Genomic DNA, 23,371 nt, shown 5'->3' on the forward strand with positions numbered 1-23,371 from the left:
GAATTATAGTGGTATGGGATCTTGAGCCATATCTGTTGTTTTTTTTATCCTTGTTATTTACCTGAAATTTGCCTGGATAGAATAGTTTAATTCTGCCACAATGAGTAATCTTAAATTATGATTTTTATCCTGTGTTTCAAGATTGCTGCTTTTGATTGTGGTTTGATGGTGTTGCCTATTTACCTGCCCGTAAGCTACATCCATTCAAGAGGCAATCTGCAGTGCACTGATTAACTCTCCATTGTGTTTATTTGGACATAGAAGATCAGGAAGAGTTTCATTACTGATGATATCTGTTGTGTAAAGTTTGGACCACCGCCGCTGCCCCTTTTGGAAATTATTTTATTAGCTATCTTCCCAGGACATTATTTTTAGATATCTTTTTACTTATTCTTGGAAATGGGAAACACGGGGAGAGCCCTGATAATTTTCAGGGCAAGTTGTAAGACAGTATTGTATGCTATCAGATTCATTTGATAACTGTCAGATAACTGAGAGTATTACTTGAATCATAGGACTATTCAAGTCTCAGAAATCAAGACTTATCAAGTTTTCTGTCCTACTCTTCAATAGTCCCAAATGCAAGTGCAGAGACACGACCTTTGAAATCTGTGGATCATTATAATGGGAACTTTGTGTTTCCTGAGCCATTAATGGTAATGGACAATGAGTTGTCTAGCCATGTATCATGCATTTCTGTACCTTCCCAGATACACATAGGTGAAGAAAAATAAATCATCAAAATTGTCCATAGTTTATTGATCTCATTTTTTTCTGTAAGAAAATTAGATCAATTGCATTTGAAATTGAAATTAGTATATTGGGAATGGGAATTACGGATGTCAAAAATATTAATGATATACAATTTGGAGGAATTATTCAGAATGGCCTTAGCAAAATCGTTGTCTCTTTACCTCAATTAAACTTTTGAAATTAATTTTCTTGCCACTACCTTACACTAGCATAACTGAGACTGCAGCAAGAGTCTTCTAAATTGTCGTCTTTTTCCAAATTGCTGTCCATTTCAAGGTCACAGCTTTCTAGGTGTGTTCTCCCCTTCCACCTCTGTGGAATTGCTGCTAACGATGAACATGACCATGGATAATCCCAACATACATGGAACAACTAGAAATTTTGTCTTTGCCAGATTTGCATTGTTAAAAAGCAAATGTTAGAAAAAAACAGGAAATTACATTGACTGCTTTTATAATCTTCTTTGGAGTTCTGCAGGCTTATGTTCAGTTTTAGCCAGCATGTTAAGTAGAATTAAGGAAGGGTATAATTGGAGCAGGTTAAACAGAAGTCATGTAGCACTGTTTTACCAAATTGTATAGTTTATACTTTATATTTTTGTTTTCATTATAAATTCCTATACTCCATGTTTATAATGGGAATTGTTAATGTAAACTTGATTCCATCTCTTTTTAGTGGTGAAGTTGTGATGCCTCACCAATGTGTGTGTGATTGCAGTGTGACAGATTTTCACAAGCAGTTCCTAGTCTAAAAATAGACAGAGGAAATTATAATGAAAAGCATTACTCATTAAGTGCATACAAGCACAAGAGTTTGCCTGGATATCCTTCTGTATATTAACACATCTGTGATTTTAAAAAAAATTCAACATGAAGTATATGAAAACTGAACAAATTCTTTTGATTCATTTTTGTAATAGCTACGTTGCTTCTTACAGATACTTTGATGGAAACTTGGAGAAACTTTTTGCAGAATGTCATGTAGTAAACCCTTATAAAAAGTCTCGAACACGTCAGATGAACACACGATCATCCTCACAAGATATGGTTTGTGCGATCTGCTACCTGAATTATCCTAACTCGGTGAGTCTGTCAGACTAAAGAGCCCGCTGTGCAAGTTTCACAAGTAGCCAGAGTTTAGTGAGCCACAAACTTTGTCTCATAACTAATAAGATTTTTCATTTGTGCCAGTTGGGCTCTGAAATTTTTTTTTAGAACAGAAATAATCACTCTAATTCCTGTGATTGGAACATCTTAAGTGTATAAAAGCCCGGGGAAAATTCCTGAACAGCACTTGAGCTCAACAGATCGGTTAGGTAGTGAGTCACCTGTAAAGTAAGTCATCTTGCTCCTTGCTCAATGCTTCAGTGTCCTTGACCGTTTGGGGTGACCCAAGATGTGTAACTCAATTGTTGCTCACTGTAGCAAATGAGAAGTGAGCTACTGAGCACTACTGTTTTGGATACTTCATTGATCAGACCAATCCCACAGAAGTTTAGTAATGTTTTCGTTTTGCTTGTCGGCAACAGCTCAGCAAAAGTAGAAATACAACTTGTGCCACTTTTGAACTTAAAGTTCTGGTACAGATGCTATGTGAAGAATTGGAATGGAGTTCTCTTTGTATTGGCAAAAACTAAAGAACTAGCTTTTGTTGAAGGTTTTGTTCTGATTGTGCGCTCTGGTGAATCATGGCAGTCATTGAAATTATTTGGTGGATCAAAGACCTTTTGTTTATGCATGGGGAGACTGTGACATTTTTAGAGGTGGTATAGTAATCATGCTAGTCATATTCCCAACTCTACAGTGCTGTGCCAAGTGATATATTCATTATAAAAAGGGCCTGAGTTGCAGGAATATTTTCAATAACAGAGTTGAGTTGTCTTTAGTTTGAGAAAATCCCAGTTTTTCACAAGCTTGAGATTGGCAATTGATTCTAATGCTTGTCCAAAACAGCAAAGATTAGCTTGCGCCAATTTCTTTTTGCCAGACACCAGTGAGTGAACTGTTTTGAGAAGTTTGTGTCACTCTACAGATCCTGAAAATATGTTACAGGCTGCCTTGATAAATACTTGATAGAATGTATAACAGAGAATCTCTTGATTATTGTGGTCACCAGAAACAACTTTTTGATTAAGTTGGAGTGTGTATATGTGAGGATTGTGTAAGGTGTTACTGCTAAGCCATATAGAATCCTGACAGTGTGGAAACAGGCCACTCAGTCCAGCTGTTCCATGCTGACTCTCCAAAGAGCATCCTACCCAGACTCACCCACCCTCTGTATCCCTGTAACCCTGCATTTTCCATGGCTAATCCACTTAACCAACGCATCCCTGGACACTCTGGGCAGTCATGGCCAATCCATCTTATCTGCACACCTTTTGAACTGTGGGAGGAAACTTGAGCACCTGGAGGTAACCCACGCAGACATGGGGAGAACATGCAAACTCCACACAGTTGCTAGAGGTTGCAATTGAACTTGGGTCCTTGACACTGTGAGGCAGCAGTGCTAACCACTGAGCCATTGTGCCGCACCCAAGTTACAAATTACCTAACACTCAGTCCATGTGTGTTGGTAATACATTTGAGTGTTTGTCAAGAAGCCTGATTCTTTCAACAATTTAACCATGAAGTTGCATATATTGTGTAATAACTGGATTATTTTGAATGGTGGGACTATATGTTTGTGCTTTTTACTTTGTACTTTTGAAAAGCTATTCCCTGCAGCAGCTTCCAAAATTGGGTATTTTTTTCTGGTGATTTCCTGTAATTTTCTTGGCTCCTTGTAAATAGCTACAACAGCCCTCAACTCAGAATCTAATTGAGTGGTTAAAGTCTCAATTGTGATTTGGTCACTCTCCCTGTTACTGTTGTGAAAAAACTTAAGGTTATGGTTATACATGGATTGCATATTATTTAAACTACCTCTCATTGGACATTTAATTTGATAAGTTAGAACTATGTGCGAGATGTTAAATTTACACTGACTAAGTTTAAAAACCTAAGTGAAACCTATTCAGGCTATATAATTAAATGGGTGTTTGAGTAGGAAACAGTGTAAAATGAAACACTTTGTAATTAGAATGTAGAATATGGAATGTTATAGCGCAGTGCAGACCCTTCGGCCGTTGATGTTGCACCGACCTCTGAAACCACACTGAAACCATCTAACCTACTATTCCATTATCATCCATATGTTTATCCAATGACCATTTAAATGCCCTTAAAGTTGGCAAGTCTACTACTGTTGCAGGCAGGGCATTCCACGCTTTTACTACTCTGAGTAAAGAACTTACCTCTGACCTGTCCTATATCTATCACCCCTCAATTTAAAACTATGTCCCCTTGTACTAGCCATCACGATCCGAGGAAAAAGGCTCTCACTGTCCACCCTGTCTAAACCTCGGATCATGTTGTATGTCTCTATTAAGTCGCCTCTTAACCTCCTCTCTAACGAAAACAGCCTCAAGTCCCTCAACCTTTCCTCGTAAGACCTTCCCTCCATACCAGGCAACATCCTGGTGAATCTGCTCTGCACTGTTTCCAATGCTTCCACATCCTTCCAATAATGTGGCGACCAGAACTGTACGCAATACTCAGTGTGACCTCACCAGAGTTTTGTACAGCTGCAACATGATCTCATAGCTCCGAAACTCAATCCCTCTACCAGTAAAACCTAACACACGGTACGTCGTTTCAACCACCCTATCACCTTGAGTGGCAACTTTCAGGGATCTAGGTACATGGGCACCGAGATCTCTCTGCTTGTCCATACTACCAAGAATCTTACCATTAGCCCAGTACTCTCTATTCCTGTTAGTCCTACCAAAGTGAATCACTTCACACTTTTCTGTATTAAACTCCATTTGCCACCTCTCAGCCCATCCCTGCAGCTTATCTATGTTCCTCTAACCTCCTTCTGCACTACCCGCAACTCCACCGACTTTAGTGTCACTTGCAGATTTACTAACCCATCCTTCTACGGCCTCATCCAGGCCATTTATAAAAATGACAAACAGCAGTGGCCCCAAAACAAATCCTTGCAATACACCACTAGTAACTGAACTTCAGGATGAACACTTCCCGTCAACCACCACCCTCTTCTTCCTTACGGCTTTCTGATCCAATTTCTGATCCAAACTGCTAAACCACCCTCTATCCCGTGCCTCCATATTTTCTGCAATAGCCTACCTTATAATAGTGGGGAACCTTATCAAACACTTTACTGAAATCCATATACACCACATCAACCGCTTTACCCTCATCCACCTGTTTGGTCACCCTCTCAAAGAACTCTAACTTGTGAGGCATGACCTACCCTTCACAAAACCATGTTGACTATCCCTAATCAAATTATTCCTTTCTAGATGATTATAAATCCTATCTCTTATTATCCTTTCCAACACTTTAAACACAACTGAAGTAAGGCTCACTGGTCTGTAATTACTGGGGTTGTCTCTACTCCCCTTCTTGAACAAGGAGACAACATTTTCTATCCTCCAGTCTTCTGACACTGTTCCTGTGGACAAAGACAGCATAAAGATCAAAGCCAAATACTCTGTAATCTCCTCCCTAGCTTCCCAGAGAATCCTAAGATAAACCTCATCCGGCCCAGGTGGACTTAGCAATTCTGAAAGTGTGAAAATAGATAACAGCTTCCCTTACGAACCTCACTCCCATCCAATCTAATAGCCTGTATCTCAGTATTCTCCTCAATAACATTGTCTTTTTCCTGTGTGAATACTGATGAAAAATATTCACTTAGCACCTCTCCTATCTCTTTGGACTCCACGCACAACTTCCCACTACTGTCCTTGATTAGCCCTAACCTTATTCTAGCCATTCTTTTATTTCTGACATACCTACAGAAAGTTGGCTTCCTTATTTGGTTGTACACTTCCCCTTTAAAATCTGGGATTTCCTTTGTTTTCCAGTGTTCTCAGTCTGTACCTGGGGCTGGTGAGGGAGGGACGAGGGTTGATTTGTTTTTAGATCCGTTTTTGCAGCACATCATGCATAATCTTTAAGTTTTTTTCTGGAGGTGACAAGACCAGCAGTTATGACCTATCCTGGTTGGCTTGAGGTGGTGGTTTGCCATTGCTGCTTTGACCTGATACAGTTTGTGTAATAAAGATGCTCCCACAAAACTGAGGGGTCAAGAGTTTGAGATTTTCTCATGACTGTCACAAGTTCAATATTTCTCTGTCTCTGCTGGGATTCGGATTTGGAGATTGAAGATGTTGGTGTATGTGAGATGTTAGGCCAGTGGTGATTGCAGTACACTTTACACCTCATTCTAGACTGAGATATTTGTGACTCGGCACTTATGACTGCTCTGTGCTCTGTCACTTGCAGAAGTGTAAAATAATCACTTGCAGGAACATAATGTTAAAGAATTTGATTTGTACTCGAATCTCTAATCTAAAGTTGATCAACCTGGCTACTCTACTTGGTTTGTGCGATTTGAATAATTTATTAGTTGGTTTGTGTGTCAGTTTCCATACTGAACTGGTATTATTTAACACACTGCAGCAGTGGAGTTCACTTTTAGATTAATATAAAGAGATATTAATCTGAGAGAAGCAAACTCTCTAGTTGATGACCCTTGTCTGCAGTGCTGGTGAAAACCACTCTTAAACGCATTAAGCTTTAATTTACGAAGATCAATTTTAAATCTACCTCTCTGTCTTTTAATTAGGGAGCTTGTTCCTGTAAATCCAAAATGTGTATCTTTATTTCTTTTTTGTTTGGAGGTTCTTTGATTTTTGTCCCCAAACCCACCCCAAACTAAATCTCAGAATGGTAATTGTCCATTAGCCAGCTTCCTTATTTCATCTCTGGAAATCCATCATTGGGTGGGTAATTGCACTGTAAAAGGCATCTTTAAAGTTCCTTTTTTTTAAAGAAAGAGGTAGATTTTTATGAGGCAGTGATTTAAGTACTTATAGATTGGGTGTACGAATTGTGATGTTTTACACATGTATAGGTATTTTAGTCTTTATCATTTAAGAATTTGTATAATAGATACATAGAATTTGCGAATAGTGGTGTTGTCGCATAAAGCATGACAAGGTGGAAATTAGTTTCATATTCTCTCATTAGAAAGAAGAAAGTGGGGGGTCTGGAAGCGCCACTAGGATCACTAACTCAGTGTCAGATTGCCAGGTAGGGTAAGATTATAAAGCTCTCTCTTGTGAATGGGGTGGCACCTTGTATTCAAAATGTGCACTTTTGAAAACTATCAATATTGTGGCTGATATTGATTAGTCCTGTCTCCTGGGATTCCTGCTGCTACTCTCAATTCTAAATTTTTGTCCTCTGCGGTCATTATTGGTACAGCACAGTTTATCTTTACCGTTCACTTTACTGAATCAATATTGTCATTCTAAGCAGATCGTTAATTGTTGAAATTTCCAAAGTGTGCCACCCCTAGTATAGTTTAGTAGTTGGTTTGAGTTTGTTGTGTAGTCTATCAAAAGAAAACATCCATCCAGTCATTGATTTCCCTTCAAACACAACAATGGGCATTCAGGTGGACAAATGGCACTCAGCTGGTGGAGGGATGACCTTACCTGAGTTGGAAAAATAGAAGCAACAATGAGGCTGAAATCTGTGTTCATTCACATTGCCCATCCATATTCAGCTTTAATACATGGCTATCCCTGTGATGAAATGAGCTGATTCTATTCCTAAGTGAATGTTTCGAATTGCTATGTGATATTCTACCAACCGGTTCAAACACTGTTTAAACTTACTGAACCCTCAGCTATTGTTGTGTCATGTTCATTTTAATGGAATTTAGTGCATCATTTTATGAAGCTCTTCAGTTCAATAACCTAAATTGTTTGTCCCAATGAACCATTTATAAACCTAAATTTGGTTATAAATAATGTCCATTTGATTGACTACAATATATTTGAACTTAGAGCCTTAGCTTGTATTTCATGTTAAAGGTTATGATTACAGAAAGGCCCAGGATGTAATGTATCGTAATGTTTGCATATGAAAGCAAGGAAAATTTTGAAATAAATAATTTTACTTTTTGCTGCATTTTCTGTCAGTTTCTTATTGTTTGCTGTATTAAGCATTTTATTTGAGATATTCATTTAGATTTGTCACCTATAGTTCTATGTAAGCTGAATCCTTGTTTCACTTGGTCAGTATTCAAACTAATAGTAATCCCTCAACACAAAAACAGCGATCGGTCATTTAATCTAGCTATTGGCCCTTTTTACAGAAGTTTTTAATTGCAGTAAAGCCCATTCCTTGAAGGATTTGCATCATTTTGACTCTTTTAAATAGTTCTTAGTTATTGTAAGTTTTCACTTCCATGTGATTGAATACACAGCCATTATCTAACATGAAATAAACCCAAACGTTGGCAATGCTTAAGTCAAACAGCATCTGTAGAGGGAGAAAAACAGTTAACATTTTGGGTTCATGATTGAACTAAACCTTTGTTTCTGCCTCTGCAGATACTGCGTGTGTGCATTTTGTGACTTTTTTATTTCAAATTTCCAGCATTGCAAATTTTGGTTTTGCCTCACTAATAGTTCTTTTCACCAAAGAAAGCCACGATTGATGACTGAAGCCTTGCATCATTCCTCTGCCTGACTTGTGTAGAAGGCAGAATGCTACTTAGTTTCTGTTTACGCAGATAGATCTGTGTCCAAATGTAAACTGTCTAGTAACGTACTGATCAGATACACCCATGTTTTGTTCCAACACTAGATTCACAGTAGGAGAGGCAAAAATAGGGTATGTCACTTGGGTATGTAGTGGTCACCACACCTAAAAGACAAACAATTTACTTCTCTTCCACTATACTCCGTGTACAATCTGCCACAGAATATCCCCCTCCCAAAGTTAGTGCTCATCAAGAGGATGGATGTTCTTTCTCCTTGGGTCCGGGGAAGAGGTAAGCAACAGTTACTTGAACGCTATATTGGTTTTAACTGTAAATTTTAGACATCTTTCGGAATTGCTTTTGAGGTATGTACCTTTCCTAGATCAGGTAGCAGTAATGTTAAAGTAGAAAATCTTTGTTCTCTACTCTTGCAGAGATACGGTCACAACCTTCTTGTTTGTAAGATTGTGGAAGAATTTTGTCTGCAGAATGGTGACGCTTTGCAATCTTCATTCTGCCCACAGCTGAAAAACTCCTGCCATCCATGTCATGTTCAGCCCTGTATACTGTGGGAACAGGATGGCAGTGTGATTAGCTGAGTGAAATTGAACCTGGACTTTCATATATAATCTGATTGTTGCAAGGAATTGTGCAGACGTCTGGTATACTAATGGTGCTGTAATTCTGTTACATATAGATAATGTACAGATATGCTTTAAACCTACCAGAAAGGTAGTAAAGGAAGAGACTGGGGTTCTTAAAACTATATTTTCAGAAACCACGATGTTTCAGAAGAGTAAGTGATGATCGAAGAGACATTTTTCTTTGACTTCTCTTGTAAATTTTGTATCTGAGTGGACAGTAGCTATTTTGATGTAAGAAGCCAACATAATGATATTGCGACAACACGAGCTGCTGTACTGACAGCATTTGATCTTTGGACCATGAATGCAACATGTTGTTTCCCCAAAATACATTTCTCAAATGTTAACTAGCGGTTGAATCTGTGGGACTGTTGACTATAGCGCAGTGACAAATAATCCATTACCATCATTCAGTATCATCCAAAACATAGCAGAATAATTCTTCCTTGCAGCTAATTTCACGAAGAACTATTTTTGCCCCTGAAGAAGTAGTCTTTGGGAATCTGAAATGATATACCTTGCCAACACTGCCATTCACCACTAAGCATAACACTGCAAGTAACCTAAGTGGTGACATTTAAACGTTAACAAACAAAGCATGTATGTTATTGTTTGGATCAAAGATAACATTGATCTTGAATGTCCATGTAATGTATTTAAGGCCAACAATGATGAAACCTAATAGAAAAGCATATATGGACAGTTGCCAATCTGTGAATTTACAATAATATAATTTGTTTTCATGAACAAAAACAGAAGTTTCTGGTAAAGCTCAGCAGGTCTGGCAGCATCTGTGAAGGAAAAAAAATCAGAAGTTAATGTTTCGGGTTTGAGGGAAGGTCACTGGACCTGAAACATTTTTTTTTTTTTCTTCACAGATGCTGCCAGACCTATTGAGCTTTTGCAGCAACTTCTGTTTTAGTTCCTGATTTACAGATTCCATGGTTCTTTTGGCTTTCAATTTGTTTCCACTCTGTTCTGCCTTCCTACAAAAGAAACTCTGTATTCTACACCTACAATGACCTTTCATTGAGTGGTTATTTTCAGCTTTTGATTTTGATCATTTTAATGCAGTAAGCTTTGGAAGAGACACCCTTCAGAGATCAGTGTGCAGACAGATCATTATTTACTCTATTGAAATTTGAAATTGCTCCTCCCCTGATAGCAATGTGTATGTACCTGTGGCACATTGTCTGCAGTAGTTCAGTAAGACAACTTGCCACTAACTTATCGTTCGAGGATGGGTAATAAATGCTGACTTGGTCAGTGATACTCATATATATTATAAATAAATAGTGATCTGTGCAAAGCAGACCTTAGAGTGATGTTCATTATACAAGCTTACAGTACACTCTTGTGTTCTACTTCAAATTTCTCATTCCACCAAAAAATGTACGGTGTTAGTGAAAGTAATGGCAGACTGTAATTCTAAACTCTGCGAATCTCAGTTCTTTAATGCAATGAAAATATCATCCAACCTGTGTTTCTCAAGATTGTACCCTTTGTGGAATTTCCAGGATTTCTGGTTTTAAGTGCTTTCTCGTTTCTTCAGTTTCACAGCTCTCTGCCAAACTGAGTTGACTTGGCCACTCAAAAAGTCCACCTTCATTTATTAGGCGGAGTGTCTGAGCATGCATACTCTTTAATTACTGCCAGACTATTTACATAGTCTTCACTTGTCTAACCTATCTCAAACTGAGGGGCCTTCCTTGTGTAAATGTTGGAATGAGAAACGTGGCTTGGTATAGTGGAGCGATCATCAAGGTCTATGGGGAGGCCTTAGAGACCAGAATGCGCATCCTCCTTGTGGATGGGTTGACGTGCAGGTATGATAGTGGACAGAGTTCTAAATATCCACTGCATGACTACTTCCAATTCCTCAGGATTGCCCTGTCGGCCAAAGCAGTTATTGATGTCGAGATCCCAGCATTGCTTCCAGTGTGCTAGAGCAGCCTTCGGCTGCCTAGTGTGTTCAAAGACAACCGCATCAGATCTGACACCATGCTCATGGTTTACAGAGCTGTGCTGGTTACCAGTCTCCTGTATGATCTGGCTGTCTATAGCAGACACCTGAAGACACTGGAACAGTACCGCTAACACTGCCTATGCAAAATCCTGTGAGTCTGCTGGAGAGAAAGATGCACCAGTGCCCACGTCCTCAACCAGGCCAACATCCCTGGCATTGAGGCACTGACCAGCTTTGATCAGCTGCAATGGACTGGGCCCATCCACGTGACCATCAGGAGACTCCCCAAGTAGGTGCTCTACTCCTAACTCTGAAATGGCAGGCAAGCCCCAAGTGGACAGGAAATGCTCCACTGGTGTGTGCTTTCCCACAGACATATGGGAAACACTGGCCCAAGATCATCCAAAGTGTAGGAGAAGCATCCAGGAGGAAGTTGAGCACCTTGAGTCTCGCCATCAAGAAAATACAGAAGCCAAGCAAAAACAGCATAAGTGCATTGCCATACCAACATCCAGCCCACCCCTTCCCATCCACCTTGTTCTCCAAATGTCATAGCCTGTGGAAACTGCATCGGTCTGTACAACCACCTGTGGACTCAGAGTGGAAGTGAGTCATCCTTGTCTGTGAGGGACTGCCAATAATCATTTCTAGGTCTCGTCCATTAGTCGATTCCATTTTAGTTGGTCTGTGCTTGACTGCTGTATATCCCTTAATCTCCTTGCAAAGCATAGGCCAATTGGTGTCTATTGAACACTTTAGTTCAGACCCAGAATGCACATCCTCCTTGTGGATGGGTTGACGCGCAGGTATGATAGTGGACAGAGTTCTAAATATCCACTGCATTTGAAGTGCTGGCAACTTCACTTCTGTTCAGCTTAGCTCTAATCTTAAGATGATACTTCTGGTTCTGGATTCCTTTTACTATAGGAATTAGTTTCTTTATATTGGAAATAGTTTCTGTATATCATACTAAATGCCATATTGACTGTCCATCAGATCACCCACCAGACTTATAAACTCGATGCGAACTAACTTTATGATATCTGTCCAGATCATTTAAATCTTTGTTCTTGAATTACTGTAGTGAATCTGCAATGTATCCTCCTACTATAGGATGTTTATGAAAACTTGTTACCCAGTACTGATTGCTGTCCATCAGGTGGAGTCCATTGAACCTTATATTTTTATGGACTAACTTAGTTATTTATGTGCATAAGTTGCACTATTGCATTCCTGTTCAAAAGCTTCCAGTATCGTACCACCAGTACAATATTACATTTAGACCTATTTGGAATCAGTACAGTGTGGAACTGGAGGAACACAGCAGGTCAGGCAGCATCAGAGGAGCAGGAAATTTGACATTTTGGGTTGGGATACTTCATCAGGAACTGCATCTGCAATTTTTACTATCGCCTTTTTGAGCCAAATTGGGTTTCTCATTATTTTTGCCTCATTGAGCACCCTCTGCTATAAGTTTTCTCCTTCATTTAATTTGTGGATGCCACTACTTTTGTACCTGGGCATCTTATTGGCAGCTATTAACTGATATAATGCTGCTGAATTATTTTTCACCATGGCTATATTTAGAAGTACAAGAAAGCTATAGGTTCTCTCCTGTCACTGCAGTTAGTGTATTGGGGTAAAACTAACTTATCAAATCTGGATGTGTCTCTTGTGTTGAATTTAGAACCATCTTTGCCACCAGGTTGAAATTATCTGTGTGAGGCAAATCTAAGCATATTGCAAGGAAATCTCTACATGTTTACTGTTTTTTTAATAGTTAAGCCCACAGAACATGTCTCTGTTTTAACTTGGAGGCAAAATGGTCCTTGCCATACCTTTGCAACTCTGTACATCTGATTTTTTTTTTAAAGCTTTTTGTCTTGCACTTACCAAAATAATTTGCAGGAATATCAATAAAGAGGAAAACAAAAAAAGGCTGTCAATTGTCTTTTGAGTTAAACATGTGCTATGTGTGCCTGTTTTCTGTGTGTATGTGTGGCTTCAGTTCATTTCAGTGTGCTACACTGCAAGTCCAACAACCCTAAATTTGTGTGTCATCGATTTGTCTTTGCACACTCAGAATTATCCAACAAATAGCATTCAGTTGCAGAATCAAGGTGCAGGTTTTGCGAGCGCTGGCTGGTTGGGTATGGTCAATGCTTGCTTGTTGTAATTGGGCAAAGGAGTGTCCTGTTTGAAATGATCCATCAGTCTTTGGATCACATGGTCTACATATTTGACATCACATTAGCACTGGAATTCATACACCACATTAGTCACTTGTCTGGTAGGCTGTTTATCTTTTTATCTTCATGGCACCTTCCTGTTAGTGGTGAACATCACTTGCATTGCTGTTGAGTAATAGCAGTATGATAAAGCTAGCTTCACTCGTTGATGTCCTCATTCTAGGATACTTTAAGGTGATGGCCTCTTTTCAGGACCAAGAATGACAGCTTGAGGTTTTCCATGAATTTGTGCAATATACAACGTGACATGATCTGAGAGCCAGCATTATCATGCAGAATGGCCTTTGTGCCCTCTTTCAGCACCAAACTTGCATGGTGATTGAATTGGCCCCAAATTATCAAGTTGTCAATAAGGCCAACTGGACATCTTCAACAGCATCTATACCTAATTATTTATAAAGTGTTTTGAAATGTTTGGAGCTGTGAGAAGTATAATATAAATGCCGTTTTTTTTTCTTTTGTACTGAGCTGTCTTCAACTGTTTAATTGTAATCAAGTTCTCTTTTTCAAAATCAAAAGTCTTTAAGTTTTTACTTATTATGAAGTGTGTTTTATTTCCAAACTGCAGAGTTCAGTGATGCTTATGTCTTTAATGTGAAAACAGTATTTGTAATTGTGACTCCTTAAAGTTCAGAAGATTAATCGGTGTTGCACTCGGTTCTTCAGAGGGAAAGCGCACATCAGATTGTTGCCCAAGTTGTCGCTGATGCACTTCATCTGAACAATCAAGTTCTGTTCCGACAGCTACCCCTTATGAATGCTGTTGGAAGAACATGACTGGTTGCAGACTGGGGGGTAGACGCTGGCCTAGTGGTATTATTGCTAGACTGTTAACTAGAGACCCAGATAATGACAGATGGTGGAATTTGAACTCAATAACTCTTTGGAATTAAGAGTCTAATGATGACCATAAATCTATTGTCGATTGTGGGGGGGGAAATCCCATCTGGTTCACCAGTGTCCTTTAGGAAAGGAAACTGCTGTCCTTACCTGGTCTGGCTGACGTGACTTCAGACCCACAGGAGTGTGGTTGACTCTGAACTGCCCCCTGGGCAATTAGGATGGGCAATACATACTGCCTAGCCAGCGATGCCTTCAACCCGTGAATGGATAGAAAAGGTAGAATGATTGAACAGTTTTGAGGTGGCATAATGTAACTGAAAGAGGAGGGGCTGACGTCTGAGTTGCAGTCATTTTTGTCAGCTCAAAAACCTGGAAAATTTTTCATGTGATACATGCTAGGAGCTGACCCACCAACAGCCAATGTATACCAGCTGCTTTCATTTATTTGTGTATATTTGAACTGTTGTATGGAAGGGGACAGCATCTCTGATTCCACCTGAATATTGCAGTCAGCATAAGCTGTTTATAAAATGATGCATTCTCTGCCACTTTGTGGAGGAAATCAAAATACACGAGAGCTTTGAGCTGTTCTTACCCTGAAAAATAACATGAAGATCTGACTCTGCAACAAACAATAAGTGCTGTTCTGGCCAGGAACATAAATGGCCAAAAGGGCCATCTCTCTGACTTACGTAAAGCGCTTCTGTGCCTAGCAGCTGGCAGCAGATAATGGTAGAACCATCATTTGCTAGTTTCATTCTAAGCTGTTCACCATCCTGACTGGTTCAAAATCCTGTAACTCTCTCCCTAATGATACTGTGGGTCTCCCTACACCAGATAGACTGCTGTGATTCATTAAAGGCAGCTCAGAAACTCCTTCTCAAAGAAAACTTGTGAACAGGCAATAGGTGGTGGCCCAGGCAGTGACATCCTTTCCGATGAATGAGTATTTTAAAAATTACCTAACATCTAAGGTGGCACAAAAATAGGTGTTCAGCATTTTGGTTCTACACACTCTTACGACTACATGGCCTTTTTTGTTTATACAAAACCTTAAACACAAAAGCATATTGCAGCTCCTCGCCTGTTCACCCAATTTGCTTGACGCATATCTGAAACTGAGCACAATGGATGTGGGAAAATGACCTCTCCAACTACGTAATTAGAATAAAAGAGAAATTGGGGAATAGTTTCTGCAGTTTGTAACCTGACAAGAATTGTCAATAGACATTTTAACATCACAAGCTGCTGTGTTCATCACTTCCAAGTCATTTACATAGTCTGTGGATTTTTGGTTCAGGAGATGATACAGTTTGTAGACATTTGCCAGTTCCTGTTGAATTTCAAGTCATTTATTTACTTTAGCCTTCTGAAATGGCTTTGGTTTTGAAGTTTATCTTGTTAAATTGCAGGACCTGAACAACTGAAAGATTACCTACCAATTTGTTCCATTACTTCTGCAAACTTTGTTAGTGTTAATGCATATGTTGAAGGAGAAGTTATTTGGACTTTACTGTTTCTATCTGGCAATTACTAAACAATTACAATTTTTGTTTCCCTTTTATAAAAAAGTTCTTGCAGAATATATTTTTGTTGTGTGACTCCTGGATGTGGACCACTCTGTCATTCCTGTAGAAAAGGAAACTTGTATGATTGAGGCTAATCAAGTTACTTCAAGTGGCAGGCATCCCTTGTGACTTATTTAGCTAGTTTTACTTATAGAGAGCTTGTGTCTAAGTGGCTTATTTGTTTTAAAATGAGTTACATAGCTTGGAGAGGTGAATATAGCGTTTTTGAGAGTAAAGGAGTTGTCTTACTCCTTTATCTATTTTTACTTTGAACTAGAGCTGTCTTAGATGTTCATCCGTTGTTAGCAGATATTTCACTAAGAAGATGTACACCCTGTTGAAAATATCCAAGAATCTTTCATAAATGTAGCTGCTGAAAATGTTGACTGGCATTACAATCGGTTCTATTCTCTCCATTTTCATGAAGCAAGCTTTGCAGTTTTAGTGTATGTAATCATGTTAGAGTCATACAGCATGGAAACAGACTCTTATTATTTATTAATAGAGGGATTGAGTTCTGGAACCAAGAGGTTATGCTGCGGCTGTACAAAACTCTGGTGCGGCCGCACTTGGAGTATTGCGTACAGTTCTGGTCACCGCATTATAAGAAGGATGTGGAAGCTTTGGAAAGGGTGCAGAGGAGATTTACTAGGATGTTGTCTGGTATGGAGGGAAGGTCTTATGAGGAAAGGCTGAGGGACTTGAGGCTGTTTTCATTGGAGAGAAGAAGGTTGAGAGGTGACTTAATTGAGACATATAAAATAATCAGAGGGTTAGATAGGGTGGATAGGGAGAGCCTTTTTCCTAGGATGGTGACGGCGAGCACGAGGGGGCATAGCTTTAAATTGAGGGGTGAAAGATATAGGACAGATGTCAGAGGTAGTTTCTTTACTCAGAAGTAAGGGAATGGAACACTTTGCCTGCAATGGTAGTAGATTCGCCAACTTTAAGTACATTTAAGTCGTCATTGGATAAGCATATAGATGTACATGGAATAGTGTAGGTTAGATGGGCTTCAGATTGGTATGACAGGTTGGCACAACATTGAGGGCCGAAGGGCCTGTACTGTGCTGTTATGTTCTTCGGTCCAACCAGTCCACGATGAACATAATCCCGAACATAATCCAAAACATAATCCCACATGCTTGCCCTGGTCCATATCCTTCCAAACCTTTCCTATTCATGTATTTATCCAAGTATCTTTTAAACATTGTATTTGTACCCACACCCATCACTTCCTCAGGAGGTTCATTCTGCATGTGAACTACTGTGTAATAAGAAAATTTGTGTCTCGTGTTTTTTTAAAAAATCTCAGTACTGTCATTTTAAAAATGTGTCCCCTAGTCTTGAAATCCCCAATTCAAGGGAAAAGACAACTATCATTAACTCTATATTTATACCCATCATGATTTTATAAACCTCCTGAGATCATCTCTCAACCTCCTATGTTCCAGTTGGGGGGCAAAAAAGGTCCCAGCCCATCCAGCCTTTCCTTATAACTCCAACTTCTGTTCCCGCAACATACTCGTAAATTTTTTCTCAAACCTCTCCAGCTTGGTAATATCCTTCCAAGAGCTGGGCCACGCCCAGAATTGGATGTATGATTCCAGAAGAGGCCTCGCTAATGGCAACATGACTGTGCTAAAAGGACCAAGCAATGAAGGCAAGTGTGCCAAGAGCCTTTTTAACCAACATGTCTATTTGTGACGCAAACATCAAAGAATTATTTACCATGTACCCCTAGGCCCCTCAGTTCTCCAACACTACCCAAGCCCCTACCATTAATTGTATAAACCCTGTCCTTGTTTGTTGTACCAAAATGCAATGCCTCACATTTATCCAGATTGAACTCTATCTGCCATTTTTCAGCCCATTGAACCTCTTGATCAAGATGCCTTTTTCATCTTAGCAAACCTTCTTCACTGTATACTATGCCACCAGTTTTGGTGTCATCCACAAACTTACTAACCATGCCTTCGAGATTCTTATCCAAATGATTTACGTAAATGACAAACAAAAGAGGATCCAGAACCTATCCTGTGGAATACTGCAGGCGATAGGCCTCCAGTCTAAAATGCAGCCCTCCACCACCACCCTGTGTCCGTCCGTTAAGCCAGTAATGTATGCAGTTAGCAAGCTCACCCTGAATCCCGCATGAACTATACTAATTAATCTGCCATGTTGTGTAGTCTACAATGTTGTTTTTGCTATTGTATTGTTTGTTCACAAGGAGGAGAGAATTGCAGTAAATGAGAAGTCATCTTTTTTAAAAAAATAACCTATTTTTCTGATCAAGCTGCTTAGAGATATTAATACACACCTCTGGAGCATGTGGGACTTGAACCCAGATCCCTCAGTCCATAGGTAGGTACTGTAACTCTGCACCACTAGAGCCCCCACAATAATCATCCTATGGATTTGTGTAAAATGACTGCAGTTTTACAGTACTGAGTTATTCTGAATGACAGTAAATTGGAATTGTGATAAGTGGATTAGGACTGCTTCTCACCAATAGTCTGGTCACTTGTTAGAGTTGAATAAGCAAATTGCCTGCCCTGAGCAATTCATTCAGGAGATTTAATATCTGTGCACCTAATTGGCCTTGTTAACCCTTTATTTGCCATTGGGGTTGTATTTATTATATATGTTTAATTTGACTAATTATTTAGGAATCCAAGGTAAAATTGTTTTCAATATGTTAACCAAGATACATTCAGATCTTCTTACGGATAGCAAATGCTTTCAAAAGTATGTATGAGAGTAGTTTAAAGTGAAGTAGTTAAAGTCTCTTGGCTGATAAGACTAGGCGGTTAGTGAGGTACACAAAAATGGTGGCAATACTAAACCAATGTTTTGCCTCCGTTTCCGTGGTGGAGGACACTGTCCCATCGCAATACTAGTGCATATTGCAGAGATTATTGAGAAGGAGAACTGAGAAAGTCGTCATCACTAGTGAAAAAAGTACTAAGCAAGCTATTGGGATAGAATTGGACCAGTCCTTATGGCCACAGCCTAGGTTCTTGAAAGAAGTGGTAGCAGAGATAGTGGATGTATTTGATAAAAATATTCCAACATTCCAGGAGGCTGGAAAAGTTTAAATGGGCTTGAAAAATGTGAATGTAACACCCTTTTTCAAAAGAGGGAGGGAGGCAGACGGTAGGAAACTATCCACCAGTCAGTTTAACATTTGTTGTAAAATTCGTTGTTAGAATCTGTTATTAAAGGAATAGTAACAGGACATGTGGCAAGTTAAAATGTAATCCAGCAGTCAGCATTGTTGTATGAAGGGTGACTTGTGCTTGACTTATTTACTAGAGTTTTTTTTAAAGATATTACTGGCATAGATGATACTGGGCGTTCTGTTAGTGTAGTATAGCTGGACATTTCAGAAGACATTTGATAAGGTGCTGTGCAAAAGATTAATGCACAAGATAAGATCACATGGGATTGGGTGTAATATTAGCCGTATCCAAGCTTGATACCGGCTAACCAGAAAGCAGAGTTGGGATAAATGGATCTGTTTCTGTAAGGCAAGATGTAACTAGGGACTGCTGCGATTTACAAGCGATGTTAATGATGCAGGGATTGCGGATTGCGAGTTTGCGGATTATACTAACAAGGTGGGAAAGTAAGTTGTAGTGAAGAAATAAATCCGTAAATTGATATGGATAAGTTATGTAAATGGACCAAAATTTGGCAGCTGGCGTTTAACATGGGTAAGGTTAATGTTATCCATTTCAACCAGAAGTATATAAGAAGGTAGTTTATTCTCTAAATGTAAAGAAACTTCACTGTGCTTCAGTGCAGAGGGGTCTGGCTATTCTAGTGCATGAATCACAGAAATCTAGGGTGCAGGTACAACAGGTAGTAAGGAGGGCAAATTGAGTTTGTTGCTGAAGGAATAGAGTATAAAAGTAGGCAAGTTCTTCTGCAACTGCACAAGGCATTGGTGAGACAACATGTGGAGTATTTCATACAATTTGGATCCCCTCAATTGAGAAAAGAGTAGCAGCATTGGAGGCATTTGAAAGGTGTTTACTCGATTGGATCAAGGAATGAGCGGTTTGCCTTCTGTAGAGACTGAACCATTTAGGCCTATGTTCTCTGGAGTTTAGAAGCATAAGAAATCTAATTGAGGTATAAAGCAGGTTAAAGGGCATGGGTGAAGTAAATGTAGAAAGGATGTTTCCTCGTGGGAATCTAGAATGAATGATAATAGTTTTAGAATATGGGGTAGCAGGCTTAAATCAGATGTGAAGGAACTACTTCTTTTAAAGGGTCATGAATCTGTGGAATTCAGTACCTCAGAACAGGGACTCAAACTTCAGGAGGAGACAGATGTTAAATTGACAATAGGTTGAAGAATTAAAGGGAGCAGTCAGGAAAGTGGAGTTGAGACCAACATGAGATCAGCCATCATTTTGAGCAGGCTTGAGGAGCTGAATTGTCTTCTCCGGTGCCTACAAATTATATTCAAGTAGACTGATTAGGTGGGACAGATTTACATGAACTTAATTACATTAGTTTAGTATTTTGGGCAAGTATGAGCTGCTTAATCCTCTCACCAATGCACTTAGCTTCATTTAAACATCATTTGTCCGCTTTTAATAATGGTTGATTTTGATTAATGGGGTTACCTAATAATATTTGTGAGGCCCACAAAGCAAGATATAAGTTTACAATAGCCTGTATGCATCAAATTGCATCAATTGTTACATAACAGGTACTCTTCCGAATAGAAAAATTTTTAAAATATCTTTGCAGCAACTTGGTGCCAATGAGAAATCTACAGTTTTTTGTGTTTGCAATTGTCACTCTGTAGTTCTAAATGTGGTGATTCCAACAAGTGAAAAAATTGATTGCTGAGGTGTCTCTTTCTCCCAGATGACTTAATTCTTTTAACTTCAGAAGGACCATTGCACTCTTCAAGGGTTAATTTGATTCTAAATGTCCCCCATGAGATTGATGCTATGACAACAGTTGAATAAGCACAGTTTCAACCCAAACGTACACTTGTTTCCTATGGCATACACCTTGTACGGACTTCAGGAGGGAAAAAATGGTTCGTTTATAATGCAGGAAAGTTCTTATTACTGTCTTTTTGAAATAAGTGAGGTGTAAAACAGGAAGTTGTTGGGCTTTTAATCCTTCCTTCACTGCCGACAAACTGCACAAATTATGAAGACAGAATGAGATTTATTGAGTACCTGAGAAAGACATGAGGCAGCTGGGGGCAAATACTGTTGGTGATTTAATCAATTTATAATACATTTGTCAGTGTAGCTTATTAAGAGTTTTGCATATTGATATTCTGTTTCTTTATGTTGGGATATGAACTAAACAGATGACAAGACCAGCATTTCTTGTCTGCTCCTAATTTCCCTTGAGCAAGTAGTGGTAAACTGCCTTCTTGAACTGCTGCATGCCGTACAGTAGGGAGAGAGACCCAGGACATGAATGGGATATAATCATCTAGTTAGACATAACTTGCCAAGTAAAGTAAATAAGTGATTTCTTAATAGTTGAATGTGACAAGGCCTGCCAAAGCACAATTCTGGGACTACTTTAGTTTCCATTCATATAAACTGGTTAGGACAGAACCATTGTGTCAAAATTTGCAGATTAAAGATTGTAAACTGAAGATAAATGCAGATGTTTTTAGGGGGCCATAAACAGGTGGTTGGAATGGGCAGGTCAGTGCTGGCTGTAGTTCACAACATGTGAAATAGTGGAAGGGAAGTACACTTTGAAGAGTAGAACCCTTGATGAAAGAGTTCCAGAAGTGATGAAATATTGTTGAAAATGGTATGTGATAGTCAAAAAACAAGTAAATTATTCATTGAATGTGCAGACAAAACAATGAAATGATGAATTTGTTCAAATATTAAGCTTTCATATTTCATGTGTGTCCATGTTTCCTCTTTGTATGGCTGTGCCCCATTGAATTTTTGGAGAGGAGTCTGAGACTCTGGGAGCAGACTTGAGGTCTGTAACATTGTGTTGTGGAAGGGGCAAGATGATGTGCCCCATGCTGGATTTGCGCCGCTGTGCTCTGCAGGGCATTAGGAGTTCTGCCCCTACCCTTTGGAATCTCTCTCAATGAAATATATAAATAAAAATCCCTTGCCACTGATTTACATAATTTCCAGATCCTGACAGATTAGACCTTGATGTCTTAGTTTTAGATTTACTTACTGATGTTTAACGGATTCAGTAAGGCAAAACAGCAAATAAATAACAAGTAGTACTTAGCAGACTGTGCTTCAGTGCTGAATATCGCATTGTATTTTTCAGCGTTGCAATAAATGGTTGCATGTGATTTAATATTGTTGAGATATTCTTGGGTGCTAACTGCAGCAAATAATGACACTGGCAATCTTTTTTTTAATTTCTTGCTTTTTGCAGTACTTCACAGGCTTAGAGTGTGGTCATAAATTCTGTATGCAGTGCTGGAATGAATACTTAACTACAAAGATCATAGAAGAAGGTATGGGTCAGGTATGTATTTATGTCATATTTGTCTTGTTTACTTTGATTGGAACTGAATGTTTTGAATTTCACTGCATAAGCAATATCATTTGTTTTTTTTTGTTGCAGACTATATCATGCCCAGCTCACGGCTGTGATATCCTGGTTGATGATAACACAGTTATGTGAGTATTTTTATAATAGCAAATAACTACTTCCATTTCCATTTAAACGGTTCAGGAAAAGGTCACTAAACAATCTTACTCTGGGGGTGAATGGCTGGAACTGCAGGGAAGTGCAGTGGTGTAAAGTTTTTGTGCTGCATTCACTTGCCCAAGGCACCAAACCATGTAGTTTTAGATACTATTCACCTAAATTCAGATCATGCCTGGAAAAACTACTTGGTGTACAAGTGGGAAATGATAGTTGTAGATGTGTTATTCAAGTTAAAAGAACATTAAGCAGTAGTAGTTTAGTATTAATTTTCATGTTTTGGTGCCAGTACCGTAAACACAGGGATAACCATAAGTACTGTTGCCATGGTCATAAACCAGTGGGAATTTAGTGACAGATTCTTGTAATTAGAGTTCACTGTAAAGACTGTGTTCTCCAGAAGGGTGGGTGGGGATGTCATGAGGTTGGTCATCTTTTGGTAAAATGTAAAGACTAGTGATTTTAATTTACCTTTTTGCTCCCATAATTTGTTTTTATCATTCTTTTAACTTGGTGCGTGCTGCCAGATACCTCTCACTGAAATATTATTTAACTTCATTGCTAATTTGTGTAACCTTTTTGTTAATAAACAAAAGACTTGGAAATACATAGTGCCTTTCATGACCTTAGGATAGTGTAAAATGGTTTAAAGGCTAATAAAGCATAGTCCCTGTTGTAATGTAGGAATCCTTTTGGCCAATTTGTGTCCAGCAAGCTATCAAAAATGGTGACATGATACACAGCTTTTCTGTTTGTCATTTTGGTTCAGGAATAAATATTGACTTTGAAACCAGGGAAAACTCGTGGAAGTAGGATATTAGACAATTCCTCCTACAGTGCTGCTGGCTGAGTGTCAGCATGGATAATGTGATGGGAGGCATTGCTGCTATCAATCTTGTCTCTCTCTATTTAGTTTGATTTGATCATGTTTGCCCTTATGAATTATAAATGTTAACTTTGTCCATTTATATTTGCCATGCTAATCTGTTCTTGTTGCCACATCAGAGCCTGGCACTTGTGGCTTTGATTTCATTGTAGGACCAA

At 39.0% G+C, this 23,371-nt stretch overlaps 1 protein-coding gene across 1 annotated transcript in view; it reads left to right on the forward strand.

The window, feature by feature from the left end:
• Positions 1 to 23,371, forward strand: part of LOC125446916 (E3 ubiquitin-protein ligase ARIH1) — a 94,147-nt gene that overhangs the window by 19,574 nt on the left and 51,202 nt on the right. Inside the window, exons 3-5 of the mRNA XM_048520922.2 lie at positions 1,691 to 1,835; positions 22,052 to 22,144; positions 22,244 to 22,299. Of these exons, the coding sequence (XP_048376879.1) occupies positions 1,691 to 1,835; positions 22,052 to 22,144; positions 22,244 to 22,299 (294 nt within the window). The remainder of the gene's footprint in view (positions 1 to 1,690; positions 1,836 to 22,051; positions 22,145 to 22,243; positions 22,300 to 23,371) is intronic.

Source organism: Stegostoma tigrinum, chromosome 36, assembly GCF_030684315.1.
Source record: "Stegostoma tigrinum isolate sSteTig4 chromosome 36, sSteTig4.hap1, whole genome shotgun sequence".
Taxonomy (NCBI): domain Eukaryota; kingdom Metazoa; phylum Chordata; class Chondrichthyes; order Orectolobiformes; family Stegostomatidae; genus Stegostoma; species Stegostoma tigrinum.